Source organism: Panthera uncia (genome assembly GCF_023721935.1).
Source record: "Panthera uncia isolate 11264 chromosome B3 unlocalized genomic scaffold, Puncia_PCG_1.0 HiC_scaffold_1, whole genome shotgun sequence".
Taxonomy (NCBI): domain Eukaryota; kingdom Metazoa; phylum Chordata; class Mammalia; order Carnivora; family Felidae; genus Panthera; species Panthera uncia.
In genome coordinates, this window is record NW_026057582.1 from 30,133,806 (window position 1) to 30,155,050 (window position 21,245).

Consider the following 21,245-nt stretch of genomic DNA (forward strand, 5'->3'; position numbering starts at 1 on the left):
GAAATAAAAGTCATCCAAATTGGAATGGAAGAAGTATAACTCACCATTTGCAGATGACATAGTATATTTAGAAAACCCAGGGGCTCCTGGCTGGCTCAGCTGGAAGAGCATGTGACTCTTGATCTCATTCAAGTCCCACGTGGGGTGCAGAGATCACTTGAATAAATTAAAAAACTTAAAAAATAATAATAAAGAAAACCCCAAAGACGGTTTAAGCCAAAACACCAAAAAACTGTTGGAACGAATAAACGAATTCAGTAAGTTGAGGATTAAAAATCAATATACAAAAATCTGTCGTGCTTTTATACACCAATAACAAACTATCAGAGAAATTAAGAAAACAATCCCATTTACAATTGTATCAAAAATAATCAAATACCTAAGAAGAAATTTAACCAAGGAGGTAAAAGACCTGTACACTGAAAACTATTAAACACTGATGAAAGAAACTGGAGGCAAACCACAAATAAATGGATAAAATGCTCATGTTTTAAATAGTTAATATCGTTCAAATGTCCATACTACCTAAAGCAATTAAAGACTCAATGCAATCTCTATCAAAATTTCAATGTAATTTTCACAGAAATCTAACAACAATCCTAAAATTTGCATGGGACCACAAAAGACTCCAAAAAGCCAAAGCAATCATGAAAAGGAAGAACAAAGCTGGAGGCATCACGCTCCCTGGTTCCAAACTACATTACAAAGCTATAGTAATTAAAACAGTATGGTATTGGCATAAAAACAGAAACAGATCAGTAGGACAAGGAGCCCAGAAATACACTGACACATACATGGTCAATTAACTTACAACAAAGGAGCCAAAATATATAATGGGAAAAGGACAGTTTCTTCAATACATGGTTTTCAGAAAACTGGACAATCACATGCAAAAGAATCAAACTTGGCTACTATCTTACACCATACAAAAAGTAAACTCAAAATGGATTAAAGACTTAAATCTAAGACCTGAAACCATAAAACTCCTAAAAGAAAACACAGGAAGTAAGCTCCCTGACATTAGTCTTTGCAAGGTTTTTTAGGGGGTTGACACCATAAGGCAAGAGCAACAAAAGCAAAAATAAACAAGTGAAACCACATCAAACTAAAAAACTCTGTACAACAAAGGAAACCATCAATGAAATGAAAAGGCAACCTCCCAAATGGGAGACAATACTTGCAAATCCTATATTCGATAAGGGGCTAATATCCAAAATATATAGAGAACTCTTACAACTTAATATCAAAAAACTAATCCAATTGAAAAACGGGTGGAGTGGGGCGCTTGGGTGGCTCAGCTGGTTAAGTGTCCGACTTCAGCTCAGGTCATGATCTCACGGTTCGCAGATTCAAGCCCCGCGTTGGCTCTGTGCTGACGGCTCAGCACAGAGCCTGGAGCCTGCTTTGGATTCCGTGTCTCCCTCTCTCTCTGGCTCTCTTTCTCTCTCTTAAAAATAAATATTTTTTTTAAATGGGTGGAGGATCTCAATAGACATTTTTTCAAAGACATAAAGATAGCCAATAGGTACATGAAAAGGTGCTCAACATTACTATCAGGGAAATGCAAATCTAACCCACAAGGAGATATCACCTCATACCTGTTAAAATTATTATCAAAAAGACAGGAAATAACAAGTGTTGCAAGGATGTGGAAAAAAGGGAACTCTTGTGCACTGTTAATGGGAATGTAAACTGGTACAGCCACTATGGAAAACAGTACAGAGGTTCCTCAAAAACTTAAAAATAGAACATATAATGTAGCAATTCTACTTCTGGGTATCCAAAAGAAACAAAGCACGACTTTGAAAAATACAGGCACCCCTCATTCATCGCAGCATTATTTACAATAGCCAAGACATGGAAACAATCTAAGTGTCCATCAATGGATGAATGGATAAAGAAAGTGATGAACTGATATATACTGTGTGTGTGTGTACACACACACACACACACACACACACACACACACGAGTATTATTGAACTATAAAAAAGAAGGAAATCTTGCTATATGCCACAACATGGATGGACCTTGAGGGCATTATATATGGTAAGTGAATTAAATTAGACAGAAGGAAAAAAAAAATACCATATGATCTCCCTTATGTGTGGAAACTGAAAAAAAACAACTGACCGTGAAACAGAGAAAACTGGTGATTACCAGAGGTGAGTGGGGTGGTGGTGGTGACAGACAAAATGAAGAAACAGAGTCAAAAGGTAAAAACTTCCAATTATAAATAAGTGGGGAGGGGGGAGGTGCCTGGGTGGCTCTGGTGGTTACCCAACTCTTGATTTTGGCTCAGGTCATAATCTCACGGTTTGTGAAATCAACCCCCGTGATGGGCTCTGCGCTTCCAGTGTGGAGCCTGCATAGGATTCTCTCTCTCCCTCTCTCTCGCAAAATAAATAAGTAAACATTTGTAATTAAGTCATGGGGATATAATATACAGTATGGTGACTACAGTTAATAATACTGTATTGATATCTGGAAGTTTCTAGGAGAATAAATCTTAAAAGATTCCCTCACACACACACACACACACACACACACACACACACACACACAAATCTAACTATGCATGGTGACAGATGTTAACTAGACTTGTAATCATCTCACTATATACAAATATTGAACCATGTCCTATACCTGAAACTAATATGCTATATGTCAAGTATATCTCAAAACAAAACAAAACAAAACACCCAAACTGAAGAAGCCCTTTTGGTACTGATGCATGTATGTTTAATATGTATTAAGTGTGAAGAACAATATATAGAATATTGTGGTGGAGGAATCTGAATCTGTAGGTTGTGGTGAGAGTCATAGTGGTTTCTTACAGGAAGTGCAGGTACAAAACTGGGAAGATGGTGGAAAGGTAAAAAAGGGCAATTTTTTAACCACCTTTTTTTTTAAGTTTATTTATTTATTTTGAGAGAGAAAGAGGCTGTGCAGGAGGGGCAGAGAGATAGGGAGAGAGAGAGAATCCCAAGCAGGCTCCACAATGCCAGTATGGAGCCTAATGCGGGGTTTGAACTCACAAACCACGAGATCATGACCTGAGCCAAAATCAAGAGTTGGACACTCAACCAATTGGACCACCCAGGCACCCCATCAGCTTTTAGAAGTGTGTGTGAGGGGCGCCTGGGTGGCGCAGTCGGTTAAGCGTCCGACTTCAGCCAGGTCACGATCTCGCGGTCCGTGAGTTCGAGCCCCGCGTCAGGCTCTGGGCTGATGGCTCGGAGCCTGGAGCCTGTTTCCGATTCTGTGTCTCCCTCTCTCTCTGCCCCTCCTCCGTTCATGCTCTGTCTCTCTCTGTCCCAAAAATAAATAAAAAACGTTGAAAAAAAAAAAAATTTAGAAGTGTGTGTGTGTGTGTGTGTGTGTGTGTATGAGAGAGAGAGAGAGAGAGAGAGAGAATCTAACTATGCATATTTATTCCCAATTTAAAAGTTAAATAAAAACATGATTTTTTTTTTTAAACAAACCTTTTACGGGGAAGATCTTCATAAGCATGAAGAAAACTAGTAAACATGAGTACTAAAAATGTTAAATTTATATGTCCAAAAACCCAAACATAAAGTTAAAAGACAAAGTAGGCAGATTTAATATACGACAAAGCTAATTTAAAAAAAAAATTTTTTTTTTTTTTAATGTTTATTCATTTTTGAGAGAGAGACAGAGCACAAGCAGGGGAGGGGCAGAGAGAGGAGGAGACAGAATCTGAAGCAGGCTCCAGGATCTGAACTGTCAGCACAGAACCCGACTCGGGGCTTGAATCTATGAACCACGAGATCATGACCTGAGCAGAAGTCAGACACACCCAACCGACTGAACCACCCAGGTGCCCCACAAAACTAATTTTTATACGTAAAAAGTCTCTCAGAAATCACTAAGCACAACAACATGACTGACTTTCAGAAAAAGATAAAGCATACAAAAAGCAATTAAAAAATATAAATGTCTACCAAGCATATGAAAAGATACTCGTGGGGCAGCTGGGTGGCTCAGTTAAGCCGCTGACTTCGGCTCAGGTCATGATCCTGCACTCCATGAGTTCGCTCCCCATGTTGGGCTCTGTGCTGACAGCTCAGAGCCTGGAGCCCGTTTCAGAATCTGTGTCTCCTTCTCTCTCTGCCCCTCTGCCTCTCATGCTCTCTGTCTCTCTCAAAAATAAATAAACATTGGGGCGCCTGGGTGGCTCAGTCGGTTGAGCATCCGACTTCAGCTCAGGTCAAGATCTCACGGTCCATGAGTTCCAGCCCCGAGTCGGGCTCTGTGCTGATGGCTCAGAGCCTGGAGCCTGTTTCAGATTCTGTGTCTCCCTCTCTCTCTGACCCTCCCCCGTTCATGCTCTGTCTCTGTCTCAAAAATAAATAAATGTTAAAAAAAATTTTTTTTAAATAAATAAACATTAAAAAAAATTTTTAAGAAAAAATATTCAAAGAACTTATTAAGAAAACACAAATTAAAATGAGATGCCATTTTACACTATTACACTGAAAAAGATTTGTAATAACCAATGTTGGTGAGAACAGAGGCAAACACGTCCTCTCACAAAGGGGAAATTTTAATGGCATCGCTTTTTTGAGGTGTAGTTTGGCAGCAACTAGGTGAATTTTAAATATGTAAATTCTGACCTAGCAATTTCTTTTCTAGAAACTCATGCTATATACTCCCACAAATAAGATCTTACATACACAAATGTGCACCACAGCACTGTTTGTTCTTATTCTGGTCTTTTACTTTAGAACATGTTTTTATTACAGACTGTAGATACTCATACAGTTTCTACAGATAATGTTATTTTCATGATAAAAGTCTAATAGTGGTTTTTTTAACTGGAGGGTGAAATGCTCGAGGAATATTCCACACTGAGTAAAAAGTGCTATCTTACATGCCAGTACTTACTACTGGTATTATCAGTAGTATAAAAGTTCCCACTACAGCCCGAATCAAAATTATTCAGTAATTTATTCACTGCTGAAAAATGCAGATGACCTAAACCAACAACCTCGTCAGGAAACAATAAGGTATTTTCAGACATTCACAAATCAGAGACTAATACCTCCCGAGCTAGTGTCTGTTAGCCTGAGGTGTCTAACAGAATCACCTATGGGCTTTTCTGTTGGTACATTTAGGGGAAGTTGCTTTTCAAAATACACATGTCCAGAATCTCCCCCCGGGTACCGATTTATTCATATGACGCAAAACAGGACCTCAATCAAGCAAGTTAATTCCCAATTATTAGACGGTGGGTTTAGGGTTGCAGAAAGGCAGTGACAGCTCTGCCCCAAGCCTGTGTCCTGTGCTCCAGGCCAGCAATTCTCGAGTGGAGCATCAACACGGATACCACTAAGAAACCTAAAAAGACTTTCCAATAATCTCCCAAAGCTGCTCAATAACTTCCTAGAAAAAATTAAATAAAAGGCAGAGATATGTTGGCCTCACTCTAGCCCATGCTGTGATACGCATTTTGCTCCAGGAGACGGAGAAGAGATGAGCGGTGACTCAGAATGAACAGAGTATTGGGGACACAGCTTGATAATGGATAATTCTAATTCTCCTCAACCTATTAGTAAGCAAAAATACATAAAGTTATAATTGGTTGAAAGCCAGATGCCAAAATAGTGGGAAGAACTATGTGGTGCATTCTGTGATTTTACAATTGCTTTGACTTTCCTTATTTCCTTCTTTTCCTTACTCCTTAAAGACACACAGATATGTCTTTAATAAGGAAGAAAGCCAAAAGACACATAATGAAAGCCTGAGTAACAATGACACTGCATAATGATATGAACAAAAATTATGGCAGTAAAATCTGTCAGTAAATATGAAAGATTCCCAAATCAAAGGCAAAGGAACAATGAAAGGGAAATTTGCAATACAACACTACTCATGTTAAATATCGTGCTGAAATATGTAAATTCTAGAAACTCTAACTTGGGACAATAAAATAAAGTTTAAATTTACAGGAACTACAGGGGCACCCTGGGTCACTCAGTCTGTTGAGCGTCCGACTTCAGCTCAAGTCATGACCTCACGGTTTGTGAGTTCGAGACTCACATCAGGCTTTGTGCTGTCAGTGGGGAGCCTGCTTCAGATCCTCTGTACGGCCCTCTCTCTCTGCCCCTCCCCCGTTCGCACTCTCTCAAAAGTAAACAAACATTAAAAAATATATACTTTACAGAAACTACAGAGACTAGACAGGAAAAAAAAACATGACACCACAATTAGACAAATCCATAACGTAGACATTCTATAATTAGCCTAGACTTTTTAAAAAGTCAATTGGATGGAGAAATGATTAAACCCTAACTGGAGCCCTGGCTTGGAAAAACTAGCTATAAATGATATTTTGGGGATAACTAGGGAAATTTAAATATAAACTAGGTGTGAGATATAAGAGAATTATTAATCATATTCAACATGATAAAGGTGTTACAATTATGAAGGTGAAGCCTGAAGCACTTAGAGGTGAGGTGTCATGATGTATCATGTGTGCGTGTATGTGCAAGACAGAATGTGTATATCGATGTGTGTATGTGCAGATATATATCTTACATTAGTACATAGCTGAAGCAAATATGATCTTTTGAAAGGTTCATTATCTTCGAATCTAAGCAGAGATCATGTATTATTCTTCCAACTTCCTTGTTCATGCGAAAATCCTTCATATTAAAAAATTACGCTTATTCTTCCATAGCACAATACTGCATCTTTTAATATTCCTGTGGCACAGGGACTGGAAAAAAGTAAGACTTTTTGATAATACAGCATAATATTTTGAGATCAGCTAAATTTATTCTCACTTTTTAAAAATCTTTAAGTTGGGGATTTCCTTACTAAAATGCACCCAAAAGCTCTCTTTACTCCCTTGCAAAGTTCACTAGCGTTCTGTCTTAAAGGTCTGTGATGATTGTGGAAATGATGTGCAGGGCTTCATCTGCGATGTATGGTGTGGCATAAATGAAACAGTACAAATGATAACCGGTTTATTTGCTTTTTTTTTTTTTTTTAAGTTTATTTATTTTCAGAGAGAGAGCATGAGTGGGGCGGGGGGGGGGGGGGGGTGGCACAGAGAGAGAGGGAGAGAGAAAATCCCAAGCAGGTTTCCAGCATGGAACCCTATGCAGGGCTTGAACTCAGGAACCATGAGATCATGACCTGAGCTGAAACCAAGAGTCAGACGCTTAACCAACTGAGTCACCCAGGCACCCCATTTGGGTTTTTATTTCTTTTTATATCCTTTCGTTTAACAATTCCAGATACTTATTGAGAGACAGTAATATGCATAAATGATACTGTGAGAAGTTAAAAATGTAATTCACTGGGGCACCTGGGTAGCTCAGTCAGTTAAGCTTCCAACTTCGGGCCTAGGTCATGTTTTCATGGTTCATGAGTGCAAGCCCCACATCAGGCTCTGTGCTGACAGCTCAGAGCCTGGAGCCTGCTTTGGATTCTGTGTCTCCCTCTCTCTCTCTCTCTGCCCCTCCCCACCTCTCAAAAATAAATAAATATTAAAAAAAATTTTTAAATAATAATTCACTGAGAAAGACTTAATATGTTGGATATAATAAAGTACTTGGTAGCTGAACAAATCACTACATTTAAGAACATATTTTCTTTTAAAGAACAGTTTTTCCCCCCAAACAAAAATTTATTTGCCTGCTGGGAAGATTATGAGAAACACTGTTCCAACTCAAATAACCAAACTTATAAAGGTCCCCCACCATAAAACCTACCACAGTGCCCAGCATACTGTAAACGTTTTGAATAAAGAATTATCCTTTGCATAAAGCCTTCCAGGAAATATTTGCATCCTCCTTCCAATTCCTGAACACTGTATGACACATAAGGAATTAGTCATATTTATACCTTGTAACCTGGGTATGAATTTATCTCATGGGCTCTAATTTATAAATTAGGAAAAACAGCATTATATAGGAATGGACCGTCATCCATTCTGCATGAATGATATCTGAAGTCTTTATCGTCTTTAGGATTATTTCATTTAATTTTTCATATTTGAAACATCTTAACTTTAAAATAGCCTAACACAGGTTAATGGTCAATGCAAGATTCAAAAATCATTCAGGATACACTCCTCTTTTGTCCATTTCAAATGTATCGATCCCAGACATAAAATCTTCTACTAATTGTTCTTATACAATTTGATAAGTTGTTATGAATTGTAAAATTCCTTAAAAAATAGACTCCCAGCATGGTAAGGGAAAGCAGTAAAAAACCCATATTAAAGATGATGATACTAAATGCAATTAAGTATCCTGGATTGGATCCTGAAACAGAATAGGAACATTAGTGGAAAAACCAGTGAAATCCAAATAAATTCTAGAGTTTGTTAATAGCACTGTATTGTTACTTTCTTTGTTTTAATAAATGCACCATGGTTAGGTAAGATTTTATATTAGAGGGAGCTGGGCAAAGGGTATACAAAAACTCTATGCTATTTTTGTAACTTTTCTGTAAATCTAAAATTATTTCAAAATATAAAGTTTTAAAGATAACTTTAGTGGTTAAATCTGTTTAGTTTATGTCTAGACAACACACAGGGGGCGAGGAGGGGTAGGAAAAGGAAAACACCCAGATACATAATTCAAGCTTCTCAAATCTGTGACTAAGCTTCCTGCCTATTCTCAGCGCAGTTGGCACTCAGGGTTCTATTTGGTTTGTACAAAGCTCTATGGAATAGAACTTTTTTTTGCCCCTAAAAACCTCAAACGGAAATGGCTTGCTTTTCCCTAGGTTTTTTCTTTCTTATCATAACACAAAGCAACGGAGACTAGCTAGCACCAACAGTGTAAGTTAAAAAAGATACAACCCCTCGGGTTCTAGCGATAAAGGAAGATAAGAAAAGTCTGACCTGTTTTACAATCCTACCAAAGAAAGCATTTCACCAACTTTTTCAGGAAACAAGCAGAGGAACCAGAATCAGTAACTACTAATTTTACTGTGATTTAGCAAAATGCACCTCTATATTAACGAAGAGCAGTAGGAAAATATTTGTTGTAATCTGCCCTTTCCCATTCCATTACTCAATGCGATTCTTGTTACTGTTCCAGGGTATCTCGGGGTGTCATAGCCCACCTACACAGTAACTCTCTGAACTCCCCAGTTATGCAGAGACACAGGAAAACCATTTGATGTAACTCAAATAACAGAAAAAAGCAACCGATCTCTTCTCAAGGAAGCATTTCTGCTTATTTATCAGCTGCCTGCTATGAAAGTGAGAGTACAGAAAAAAATCAGATAAAAGATGTTATGTGATATATGTTAGTGCAGTAAGCATCCTTAATTTGTACCAAGTTTGAATTAAAAAGTACTTCAAGGGAAACTGTAGCAATTATCAAAACAGAGTATTACTGAAATGGTTTTATATGACATTCCACTGAATAAGAAATTTACAACAGTAACACTGTTTGGGAAAGTGCTGAGCGGAGGTAGGAGGTACTCTCAACACTGGTGGTGAAAAATTAGTACATCCTTTTAAGAGGGCAATTTGTCATTTTTGACCATTTTCTCCTTTTTCAAAACACTCTCTTTCTTTGGCTTGCGTAACAGGTTCCTCTCTTCCATTTCCCTCTTGCCTTCTTGTCTCCTTCACTGATTTTAACTGCTGTTATGCCTTGGAGTTCTGTCCGAACCACCTTCCTTTTAATGAATTATACTTTCTCTCCAGATCTTGTCTACTTGTGGCTTGGAGTTAGCCACTGTAGGTGACAGCTATGCAAAGGTGGTAACTTCTAAATAAATTTTACCCCAAATTTCTCTCCTGAACATTCCTCTAAAACACTCTGAACTCATGTTCCTCAACTTCAAAGGCATCCTCAAAGTTGCCTGGCAACCCTACCACCCCTTGCTCATCAGTTCACTCCCCCACCCTCTAAAACTTAGGACAGCATCTCACCTTCTGGAAATCCTCCTTAAACCTTGAATGCCCTCCTGACCTCTCCCCTCACTCCCAACAGAAAACACTCCACACTTCAAGATTATCATCAAAATAAAAACAGATCTCCCTCAGCTTTGACCACCAACTGTTCATCACTTCTTCTCCCCACATCCCTCCTTTCTGAGGATGATCTCTTACTGCCTGTGCTCTTTAGACCACACAGTTATCTTGCCTTCTCAGGAACCCTGCGTTATTATCCATCATTCTTTCATTCATGCTCTCTCTCAATATAAGGATTCACTCATAAACTGAACAATTATCAAACACAGATATGCATATCCCTTGATTCACCAAGTCTACTTCTAGGGATTTATACAAAAGACTAGCACAAAGATTTAACTGTGAGAATATTCACCCTAGTGTTTTCTAAATAGCTAAAAAATACAACCTGTAAAATAGCAGGAAAACGATTAGATACACCGTAACACATCTATACTAGGACCTACTACACAGCTATTAAAACTGTTACTTTTCTTTCCTTACATGGAAACATTCACAATTTACAGTCAAACAAAAATAGAAGGCTTCACAACAGTACAAATTTTATGAGCCCATTTTTTTAAGAAAGCATAATACATATTTATAAGCTCCAAATACACTCTGGTTACTAAAATGTTCAACTGACTGGGTGAATGGGATTACAAGAGGTTTTTACTTTCTTCTTTTTACTTATATATAATTTTGAATTTAGCAAAAACATCTATATACATAAAGATTCTATTGAATTCAGAGAAAATCTAAATACTAAGCAAATACAAGACTACAAAACTGAACTAAGAGAATAAGGTATGCAATTATCATTAATGTATTTTAAATTAAAACATGTTCTTATTTGGGGAGAGAAAACGTTTTTGATATTTAATGAAGTTTTCCAATTTCTTCTGAGTCCCGATAAAAATTACCCTCATGCTGGAGTGATACCTTTTACATAAAGCCAAAAGAGGTCCTTATCTACAGGAGACTAGATAAAGATGAACAAACTTTAATATATTCATACAAAGGAATACTGCTCATCAATAAAAAGGAACAAGTTAATGGGGCACCTGGGTGGCTTAGTCAGTTAAGGGTCCTACTCTTGATCTCCTCTGCCCAGGTCATGATTTCATGGTTCGTGTGTTCAAGCCCCTTGTCAGGCTCTGCGCTGTGTCAGTGCAGAGCCTGCTTAGAATTCTCTCTCTCCCTCCCTCTCTCTCTCTCAAAAATAATAAACTTAAAAAAAAAAGAGAGAGAACGAACAAGTTACTGATATATACAATATGGATAAATCTCAAAAACATTATGCTGAGTGAGAAAGACTTACACAAAGAATGTGCTACATGACTTCATTAAAATGAAGTTCTAGAATTAGATAAACTACTCTACCATGGGAAAAAATGAGAATAAGGGTGAGAGGGTTGACTGGGAAGGGCAAGCAGGAAGTTCCTGGGGTGACATTAATGTTCAACAACACGATGGTGTTGCACTACACAGGTGTGTGCATTTATCAACATTCAAACTCATCCAACGGTTCGCTTAGGATCTGTGCCTATCATAACTCTAGCAGATGGTACTCGTGCAGAAATGTTTCAGGGTGATCTATACTGATGTCTGCAAGTTACTTCACAAGCATCCCCCTTAAAAAAAAAAAAAAGGTTAATAATTCTCTCTCTCTCTCTCCTTCTGCCCCTCTCTCCCACTTGTGTTCTCTAAAATAAAAAAAAAATAAAACAAAACCAAGGTCTTAATAGCTAGAGGGATACATAGACATATAATTAAAAAAATTATAGAAACCAGGTGGTGGGTATAATTCTTCCAACTTTTTTATTCTCATTAAAAAAAATGTTGGAAAAATTTAACTTTCAATAAAGTCAGCTAGCAAAGGCAAACTACCTAGTTAAATGTATGCATTTGAAAGCAGGAAAAGAAATAGAAGAAACCTTCCTAGTTTTTCAATTACCAAATGATTTTACAGCTTGGAGTAATTTCTCAAATGGCAGAAAACATCCCATCTTTAACAAAAGACACTAAAACATTTTAGCAATCAATTGCCATTTCTATAAAGTCACAAGCATTTCTGCACGTTGACAAATATGGATGCTTTTTGGGAACTTCATTTGTAAACCATCTGTGGACAATGACATAATAAAGAGATAAGAGCTATATCTATGTCATAACTAATTATGGAAACAATTACATGCACCTTGATACTAACTATTGAAAATACTGGTATGAAAACACACAGGATATAGGTCGAAACAGACCACCAACTATTCATCAAACTTTTCCTAAAGGACACAGAAAATAATAAATAATGTTTAATTGCTAACTTATAATAATGTTTAATTGTTAACTTATAATACAATAACTTTCCTAATTAAACATTTTAGGAAATATAAATTATAAACTATGACAATTTCAGTTTCAGTCATCATAACAAAATCTTGTTTACATTGATCTTAAAAATTTTTTTTTAATTTTTTATTTTAATGTTTATTTATTTTTGAGACAGAGAGAGGCAGAGCATGAATGGGGGAGGGTCAGAGAGAGGGAGACAGAATCTGAAACAGGCTCCAGGCTCTGAGCTGTCAGCACAGAGCCTGACGCGGGGCTCGAACTCACGGACTGCGAGATCGTGACCTGAGCCGAAGTCCGCCGCTTAACCGACTGAGCCACCCAGGCGCCCCTAAAATATTTTTTTTAACGTTTATTTTTGAGAGAGAAAGGAGAGCATGTGCCCTCAAATGGGGGAGGGGGGAGGGGGAGGGGCAGAGGGAGAGGGAAACAAAGAATCTGAAGCAGGCTCCCTACTGTCAGTGCAAAACCTGAGTGGGGCTCAAACCCATGAACTGTGAGATTATGACCTGAGCCGAAGTCCAACACTCAACTGACTGAGCCACCTAGGCACCCCTAAAATATTTTTAAATCTTTGCTAAAGAAAATGACATGAAGCCCTCAGAGAAATCCTTACTAATAAAGGACTTATCATTCTGTAGATGATAAACATCAGCTATAGAAGATACAATAAAATCACCTGGAAGAAAAAAATTAAAACCTTCATAAATTTGTTATGAATATTGTAGTTTCTGAATATAATCTATTGATTTTACAGTATATGTTACTATATATCATGCGTATATATATTTGTGAAGTTGCACATACAAAAAAACTATATATGCTACACTTTGAATGATTTAAGGTAAGGGTTTTTCAACAGTCATTCTGCATTTAGTTTTTCAGTAATTCTATATCTTATTTTTGTCACGCACACAGACACTGAACCTAACCCCCACGTACGCTGTAACTCCACCATATATATAATACAACCTACCACAGTAATTTCCCATCCCTCCAAATTCTCTACCAGTTATGCTGATAAGTCTAAAGAAGGTTCACATATATTATAAAAGATTCCTTCAACAAATATTTATTCAAAGCTTAATATAAGCCAAACATGAGAACTGACACGGGATGTACAATGACAAATAAGTCACGTGACCCCAGCTTACAAGATAGGGACGGAGGGGAATGAGAGATAGCAAATAAGTAAACAAAGACAAATATATGTGTTTATGGACAGAACTGTGAAAAAAAGTTACAGGATGGAATGATGTTCAAAAGAGAGAGAACCTGCTTATGGTTAGCAGGTCAGACCTCTGTGAGGAGATGATATTAAAGCCCAAGTCCTGATGACCAAGCAACAGCAGGCTTTGTTGCAAAGAGCAGGAGAGAAGAGTATCCCTTCAGGAGTCATAGCATGTGCAAAGGCCCAGAATGAGGAATGAGCTCAGTAGGTTGAAGTAACAGAAAGGCCAGTGTGACTATGGCACAAACTGCAGACAAAGGTGGAACTGGTTTCAGGGAGGGCTTAGTAAGAATGCCGGAGTTTATTCTAAGTGTAAAAGAAAATCAGTGAAGAATATTAGAAAGGGAGAATGACACAGAGTCTTTTCCTTGGTAGAGAAGGAGTTGTAAAAGAAAGAATGGAAGCTAAAGTAGTACAGACAAAAAAAAAAAAAAAAAGGAAACAAAACAAAACACCAGGGGAACTAGGAAGTGGAAAGGAAGGCCTGAGATATTCTGACAAGAGAATCGGTAAGACTGGCTCACAAGGCAAGGGGGAGGGAGACCGTATGAACAACCGCACACACGATGGTGCTATTAACAAGGCTGACAGAGTAAGAAAACAAGTCTGGTCCTGACGGTGAGGGGAAGGTTTAGCAGGGAATCAAGAACAATTTAGACAGGATACCTTCGAGATGCCTGTAAGACAGCCAAAAGGATATGATGAGTTAGGCAGCTGGATTTAGGTCAGGGGATGGGACTTAGGGGCATATTGATCGAGTTCTTTAAACTGACCTGGGTGTCCATAAAATACAAACAAATGGGCCACACTCCAGATCTTGTGCATCAGAATGACGAGTACATGCACATTTTTAACACGGTCAAGTGATTCTGGTGTCAACTGGAGTCTGAGAAGCACCTGTGTAAATAGTCTAATGTTATAGTTCATCACCTAGGGATATAACTCTTTGCAGAAGAAAACAATATGTCGAGCAATAATGGTTTGACTAATCGAGAGTTATCTCATCTCCTCCAGACACACAACATTATAGAGGAAACACTGTTCTAATTAGCCATTCTTTCAAATGACATTTACTGAAGGCCACTCTGAAAGTGAATAATTTCATTTCCTAAATATTTCCTTACAAAATACACAAGAAATGGCTCACGAGTAAATCAAGGTCCAGAAAGGTAGGGTTTCTCCCAAAGGACACACAATCAAGAAGAGCCAAAATTCACAAATCAAGATAACACCAATTCCAATCTGCTTTCCACCACACAAAAATGCCACAAAGCTCATGACTATAACATTCACCATCTGTCACATGTCATGTGCAAAAATGATTACAGTTGACCCTTGAACAAGGGTTTGAAGTACATGAGTCCACTAATATGTGGACTTTTCTTGATAAATACAGTGCAGTACTGTAAATATTTTCTCATGGTTTTCTTAACATTTTTTCTCTAGCTTACTTTATAACACAGTATATAATGCATATAGCATACAAAATACATTACTTGACTGTTTATATAACCAATAAGGCTTAGGGTCAACAGTAGGCTATTAGCAGGCAAGTTTGGGGGGAGTCAAAAGATATACGTGGATTTTCCACGGAGTAGGGGTTGATGGCCTTAACTCCCATGTTGTTCAAGGGTCAAATGTATAACAAGACAAAGTGGGGTGAGTGCCTTAAGAGGAACAGAAAGGACAATGAAAGTAAGAAGGAAAAAATTACTTTTTCATTTTCACTACTGAAAAGTTTCATAATTGCAGAAGCTATAAACTCTTACCTTTCAAAGCATCCACAAAAGCTCCTAGTAGCAAAAGTGTTTTACTCCTATACAAAAAGCACTAAGACTCTACCTAACTTAACCTACTACCTCTTCATAGACTTTGGGCTTTTAATTTAAAGGAAAAAAAAAAAAAAAAAAGCTACCTATACAATGGCTACAAAGGCCCTGTATAAATCTAGCCCTTTAATTGCTAGATTAAACAAAAGGTCACAAAACAGGTCATCCACGACTAAACTCAAGTGTCCTCATCAGTTAAATGAGAACACAGTGTTTGGGATAAAGAACCTATACACTTGGGGTGCCTGGGTGGCTCAGTTGGTTGAGCGTGTGACTTCAGCTCAGGTCATGATCTCGCAGTCTGTGAGTTCAAGCCCCATGTCAGGCTCTGTGCTGACACTTGGGGCCTTGAGCCTGCTTCAGATTCTGTATCTCCCTCTCTCTCTGCCCCTCCCTCTCTCTCTGCCCCTCCCCCACTCATGCGCACTCTCTCTCATGCTCTCTCTCTCTGTCAAAAATAAACATTAAAAAATTTTATATAAAAAAAAAGAACTTATACACTTAAAAGTCACTATCATTTATAGTTATTATTGGGAGAACATACACATAATAATCTATAACTGTTAGAGATTTTATGTTTTTCCATCTTTTTTTTTTTTCATGTTTATTTATTTTTGAAAGAGAGACTGAGCATACATGGGGGAAGGGGCAGAGAGAGAAGGAGATACAGAATCCGAAGTAGGCTTCAGGCTCCAAGCTGTCAGCACAGAGCCTGACACGAGGCTCAAATCCATGGACCGTGAGATCATGACCAGAGCCAAAGCCGGACACTTAAGTGACTGAGCCACCCAGGCGCCCCCGTAAGAGATTTTATTTTTATGTGAAATGTTGAATTTTGCTTCAAGTATATACTTCCATCTATCTCAATACTATACAACTAGTAATGTTTCTTCAAATGCTGGCAAATCCTCTTTGCTGACTGCCCCTAGACAAGAATCAATCGTCTGACTCGAAACTCAGGGCCACTCTGTACTTACCTTTTCACAACAGTTCTAATGTTTGTCAACTATTCATTATCCCCAAGCTAGACTTTAAGTTCCTTGAAGGCAGAAGCTGTGTCTTGTTCATTTCTAATCATTCAACACCTGAGCAGTTATTACGTGTCTTGCACTGATCTAGGTCCTGACAACAAAGCAGTGAACAAAATAGTCTCTGCCCTCCTCAGACCATATACTCCAAAGAGATAAAGAAATATTAATATAGGGGCACCTGGGTGGCTCAGTTGGTTAAGTGGCCGACTCTTGATTTCGGCTCAGGTCACAATCTCATCATCGTTGAGATCCAGACCCATGTCGGGCTCTGTGCTAACAGCAAGGAGCCTGCTTGGGATTCTCTCTCCCTCTCTCTGCCTCTTCCCTGCTGACATACGTGTTCTCTCTCTCTCTCAAAAATAAATAACACTAAAAAAAGAGATACTAATATATATCAATTAGTAATAAACATTATTAAATAAAGGAGAAAAGGAGGACTAGAAATACTGTAGGAGCTACTAGGTTGCTATGTTACATTGGTTATCAGGGAAAGCCTCACATATAACTGAAATCTGAATAGGTGGAGAAAGTCACACAGATATCTTCAGGAGTCATCCAGAGAGAGAGGGAGAAGAGCAAGTGCAAAAGAAGAGAGAGGGAGAAGAGCAAGTTCCTGAGGCAGGAACATAGTTGTTCTGTTGGGAAAATTCTAAGAAGGCAAAGTGATGGAGTATAACAGAGGGCAGGCTCTGAGGGAAGAAGAGTGCCATGATCTGATTTATGTTTCAAAGAATCACTCAGACTCCTGTAACAAGAATAGAGAACACAGAAGCAGTGAACCTCATTAGAATCCTGCAATTATCCAGAGGAGCCATAAATGGTGGCTTGAACCAGGTGGGCGATGATGAGGACTAGCTGGATTTTAGTTAGGTTTTCAAAACAGAACTCACAAAATTTGATGAACTGGATGTGAAAAGAAAGATGAATCAAGGAGAGATTTTAAAAGATGAGGAAGAACAGAATTACCATTAAATAAGACAAGAAAGTCAGAGAAGCAGTTTTCCCAGAATCTAGCAAACTGCCCAGGACATAGTGGACGCTCAAATATTTGTGAATTAAATTCAACTGAATAAACTCCCAAAATGAAACAGTAAACTCAATGTATTGCTCTCTGTTTATGCTAATTTCCTTTAGTAATGTTTGCTGATTACACAGCGACTTAGCCCCTAACACAGCTCACGTGCTCACATGGAAACCTTACACTGCAACACAGCAACTAATCCTTGCATCTGAAGTACCAGTTTCAGTTTTAAGTTCACAATTCTCTTGGATGTAAGAGAAATCTGCCATGAAAGCTCTGTGACAGCCTGAGGATTCTTATACCCAAAGTAATTAACCTGTTCGTTAATGATGTCATATTCCTGGAAGGTAGAGCAGTGCAAATAGAACCCCCTAGGGCAGAATTAATTGAAAATTATAACACTTCACGACAAATTTTCAGAATGGGACAAGACTGAACAAGTCCCCTAAAAAAAATTATAAAATAAGAAGTCATCAGCATTTTTTTAAATGTCCTTTTTATCTGCAGCAATAAGTCCCTTCAAAACAATTTTGATGTAAAACTAAAATCTGCTTGGGAATGTAAAATTTCGCACGTCTTCCCCCAAGCAGGCACTTTCCTGCCAATCAGTGAAAAGGAGCTTCACTTAGGAAAGGATCGGGTGTTCTCACTCACTACAGCACTTCTCAGGCATACTCCCAGATTTTCTAATCCAGCGCCTTTACTATAGCTCCATAAAGAACCACAAAGTTAACAGAAATACATTAAAAGGAACGCTCCTAAAACAAAAAAGTTATCATCCTTTCCTCCCTTCCGGTTACTTTAAAAATTTAACCGAAGCTTAAAAATATTAACTGAAGTTTAAGTATCATCTCTCTTCCACATTAGTCACCCTAACGCCCCACCCTAACCTAATGTGTTTAAAAACACAAACAAACAAAACAAAACAAAACAAAACATGCGTACAACTTTCAGCGAAAAGACAGCGTAAAAACAAGCCCAGATCATTCGGAGAGGCTGATCGTACTGAATTCAGCAACAGGCAGCACTTCCTTTTTCCTATCAGTAAACGGCCTTGAACCAATCCAAACAAATCTGAAATGCCAGCCAGATTCCCCGTATCTCCCCCGCTCCCTCCCCCCCAAAGCTGGCCTGGAAACACAGCAGCCGCTGACCACAGAGCTGAACAGAAAAGAACCAGCACAAACAATGATTTTTGGAGGCAGGAAGGTCAGGAGCCAGGTTTTCAAACACCACCTGGTCGCGAGTTAGAGCCCGGCCGCCCCGCAATTACATTCCCCACCGAGCGGCACGCACTCCTCCCCCGCGCCGAGGGCCCCGCACGCGGATTCGAGGCGAGGTGGGGCGCGGAGAGAGAACCGCCTCGGGTGAAGGGAGTGCCCAAGGGGTGCCCGGGCGCCCGCGGAACGGAGCGCAAATAAGCACGCGTGCCAAGGATGAATGCGGCGTCCCTTAGGAGCACAGTGCTCGGCGCCTGCCACAAAACGCGGAGGGCAGGGAGCCCCAGTCGGGCTTTCCTCCCCGGGTGCAACGGGCTGGAGGGGCTACAGGTTCAGGACCCCTGAGAAGGGGCCCCGGAGGCTACTACTTCCCCGTAAAAGGGTGGGGCGCACGGGGACGCAGGTAGGGGCTGCTGCTACTGCTCCGTCCCTCCTGTCATCACCGACGTAGGGGCACCCTAAAGAGCGGAGGGGGGGGGGCTGGGTGGGGGAGGGGAGCACTAGAGCCAGCGGGGCAGTGGGCCCGAGGGGGCGGCGGGGGGGCGGCGGGCGGGCGCGCGCGCGCCGGGGCGAGGAGAAGGCGCGACCCCGGCCCGGAGCCCGGGAGGCGCGAGCAGCCGCCGGACTGCGGAACGCCAGCGCTGCCCGGCCAGCGACCAGGGGAAGCGGGAAAGGGGCCACCCTCCTCCCCGCCCCCACCACACTCACCATGTAGAGGGTGAAGGGCAGGCCGAGCAGAAAGAGCCACAGGTAGAGGTGCAGCGCGTTCACGAAGGTGGCCTGGTGCGGGTCGTAGTACCAGCCCCCGCTGAGCGCGGCCCACACCCCCTGCCGGAGGATCTGCAGCGTCTGCGACCCCATCCCCACCCGGCGCCGCCGCCGCCGCCGCCGCCGCCGTCCCCGCCCCGGCCCCAGCTCGGCCTCGGTCGCCGGAGCCCGCAGCTGCCCCGTCTATCCCCCTCCGGAGCTCCGGGAGAGCGGGCCGGCGCTCCGGCGGTCGCTAGGGCTGCTGCAGGAGGAGGAGGAGGAGGCAGCGAACGAGAAGGAGGAGGAGACCGAGGAGACGGCGAGCGGCGGGGCGGAGGAGAGCGGAGAAGAGGAGGAGACCAGCCTCCACAGCGCCGCCGCCATCTTGTCTCCTAACACCCGGAGCCGGAGCCAGGCCCCCGTGCCCGCGGCCCGTCAGCGCCGCCGCCGCCGCCGCCGCGACCCCCGCCGGCCGCCAGCCCTGGGCCCGGCGGAGAGGGAGGCCCGGCGCCCGGGAGGGACGGGGAGCAAGCCGCGCCCCCTCCAGCCCCTCCTCTCCTCTCCCTCCGCCCCCCGGGCCGGCTCTCCGCGGGTGCGCGCAGCGCCTCGGCTGCGGCGGGCGCCTCCTGGCGGCGCCCGGGAGAAGCGCGCGCAGACGCGGGCCGGGCCCGGGACTGGGGCGGGGCGGGGGGAGTTGGGGTGGTGCTGGGCTCTGGGAGACTCTTTTCTGCCCCTGGCAAACCACCCTGCCAAGTGCCTTGACCAGTCCCCCCAAACGGGGACCGTCATACTCCCAAACCTTGTCTTTAGAACCATGTCAGCATCCTGGCTGACGTTTTATCATGTTTATTTTAGTTAACACCTGGGAACAGTGAGGCTAATATCTGCGATGCTTAGTTGAAGGCCATGCAGAATTCAATACAGCTGGTGACTAGTGAAAAGTCACCAACGCGCTCAATTTGAGCAAGAACTGTGTTGGCCCTTGGAGGGAGCTGGGGGCCCTCGGGTGAGAAAAACAGCCACGCCAGGATTGTGAGGATTTACTACTAACAAAGACAGATAAATTAATAGAAATTTCAAGAGACGTAACAGTCTAGGGTAGACAGGTTTATCATTCTATACACGGTGATTTTATATTTTCATGTGCTGTAACTTGTAGCCATTTTTATTAATAGGCCAATCTAAACTGTGGGTCTTATAGCTCTCTTACTGCTGTAGAGACTGGGAATCATTCTTGCCTCTTTGGAACGTTTGTAAGGTATTTCTGATCTCATTGAATGAAATTTTTTTTTAAGTTTGAAGTTTGAGTTTAATTATTATAGCAATAAAAGTACTCTATACGCCTGCATTAAACCTGCTGGAATTAATCAGAAATGCAAGAGAGCCAAAAGAAACTGGTGCTATTTTAAGAAAAGTATTGAAAAACCATTGCAATACCTCCGGGGGCCATACCACTTTACGGTTCAAATATGTTCATTCCCATTTCATCTGACCTGCACAACGCTAGGGGAAGGACACACAGAAGCTATCCTTATTTTATGCATAAGGAAACTGAAGTGTAAAGAAACTGTGTCCTCGTAAGTAATGGTGGTTTGAGAAGACCTCTGAAACCAGCAGTCATTCTAACTGCTGCAACTGAAATTTAATGTAGAAGTTTATTTCTCAGCAATCCACCTCATCCATTCAGACAAGAATTTGAACTGATCAGTACTGCTAGGCAGCTTTTGGTTACCTGTGGCCAGTTTAAACATATGACCGATGGTTCTCAAGTGTATTCTCAGGACCAATTGTGTCACCACACCTGAGAACTTTGTTAGAAATGCAAAGTCTCAGGCATCGCTCCAGAGAAACTCTGGGTGTGGGACCTAG

The 21,245-nt window shown here is 41.0% G+C and overlaps 1 protein-coding gene across 8 annotated transcripts in view; it reads right to left on the reverse strand.

Moving 5' to 3' along the window:
• PCNX1 (pecanex 1) overlaps window positions 1–19,818 on the reverse strand; it is a 171,424-nt gene extending 151,606 nt beyond the window's left edge. For 5 of the 8 annotated variants that reach the window (XM_049612541.1, XM_049612542.1, XM_049612545.1 and 2 more), the window contains exon 1: window positions 19,338–19,818. In XM_049612541.1, the coding sequence (XP_049468498.1) occupies window positions 19,338–19,490 (153 nt within the window). In that variant the 5' untranslated portion in view covers window positions 19,491–19,818. The remainder of the gene's footprint in view (window positions 1–19,337) is intronic. The other 3 variants (XM_049612546.1, XM_049612543.1, XM_049612547.1) reach the window with 2 other exon arrangements.
• Window positions 19,819–21,245: the final 1,427 nt, after the last annotated feature.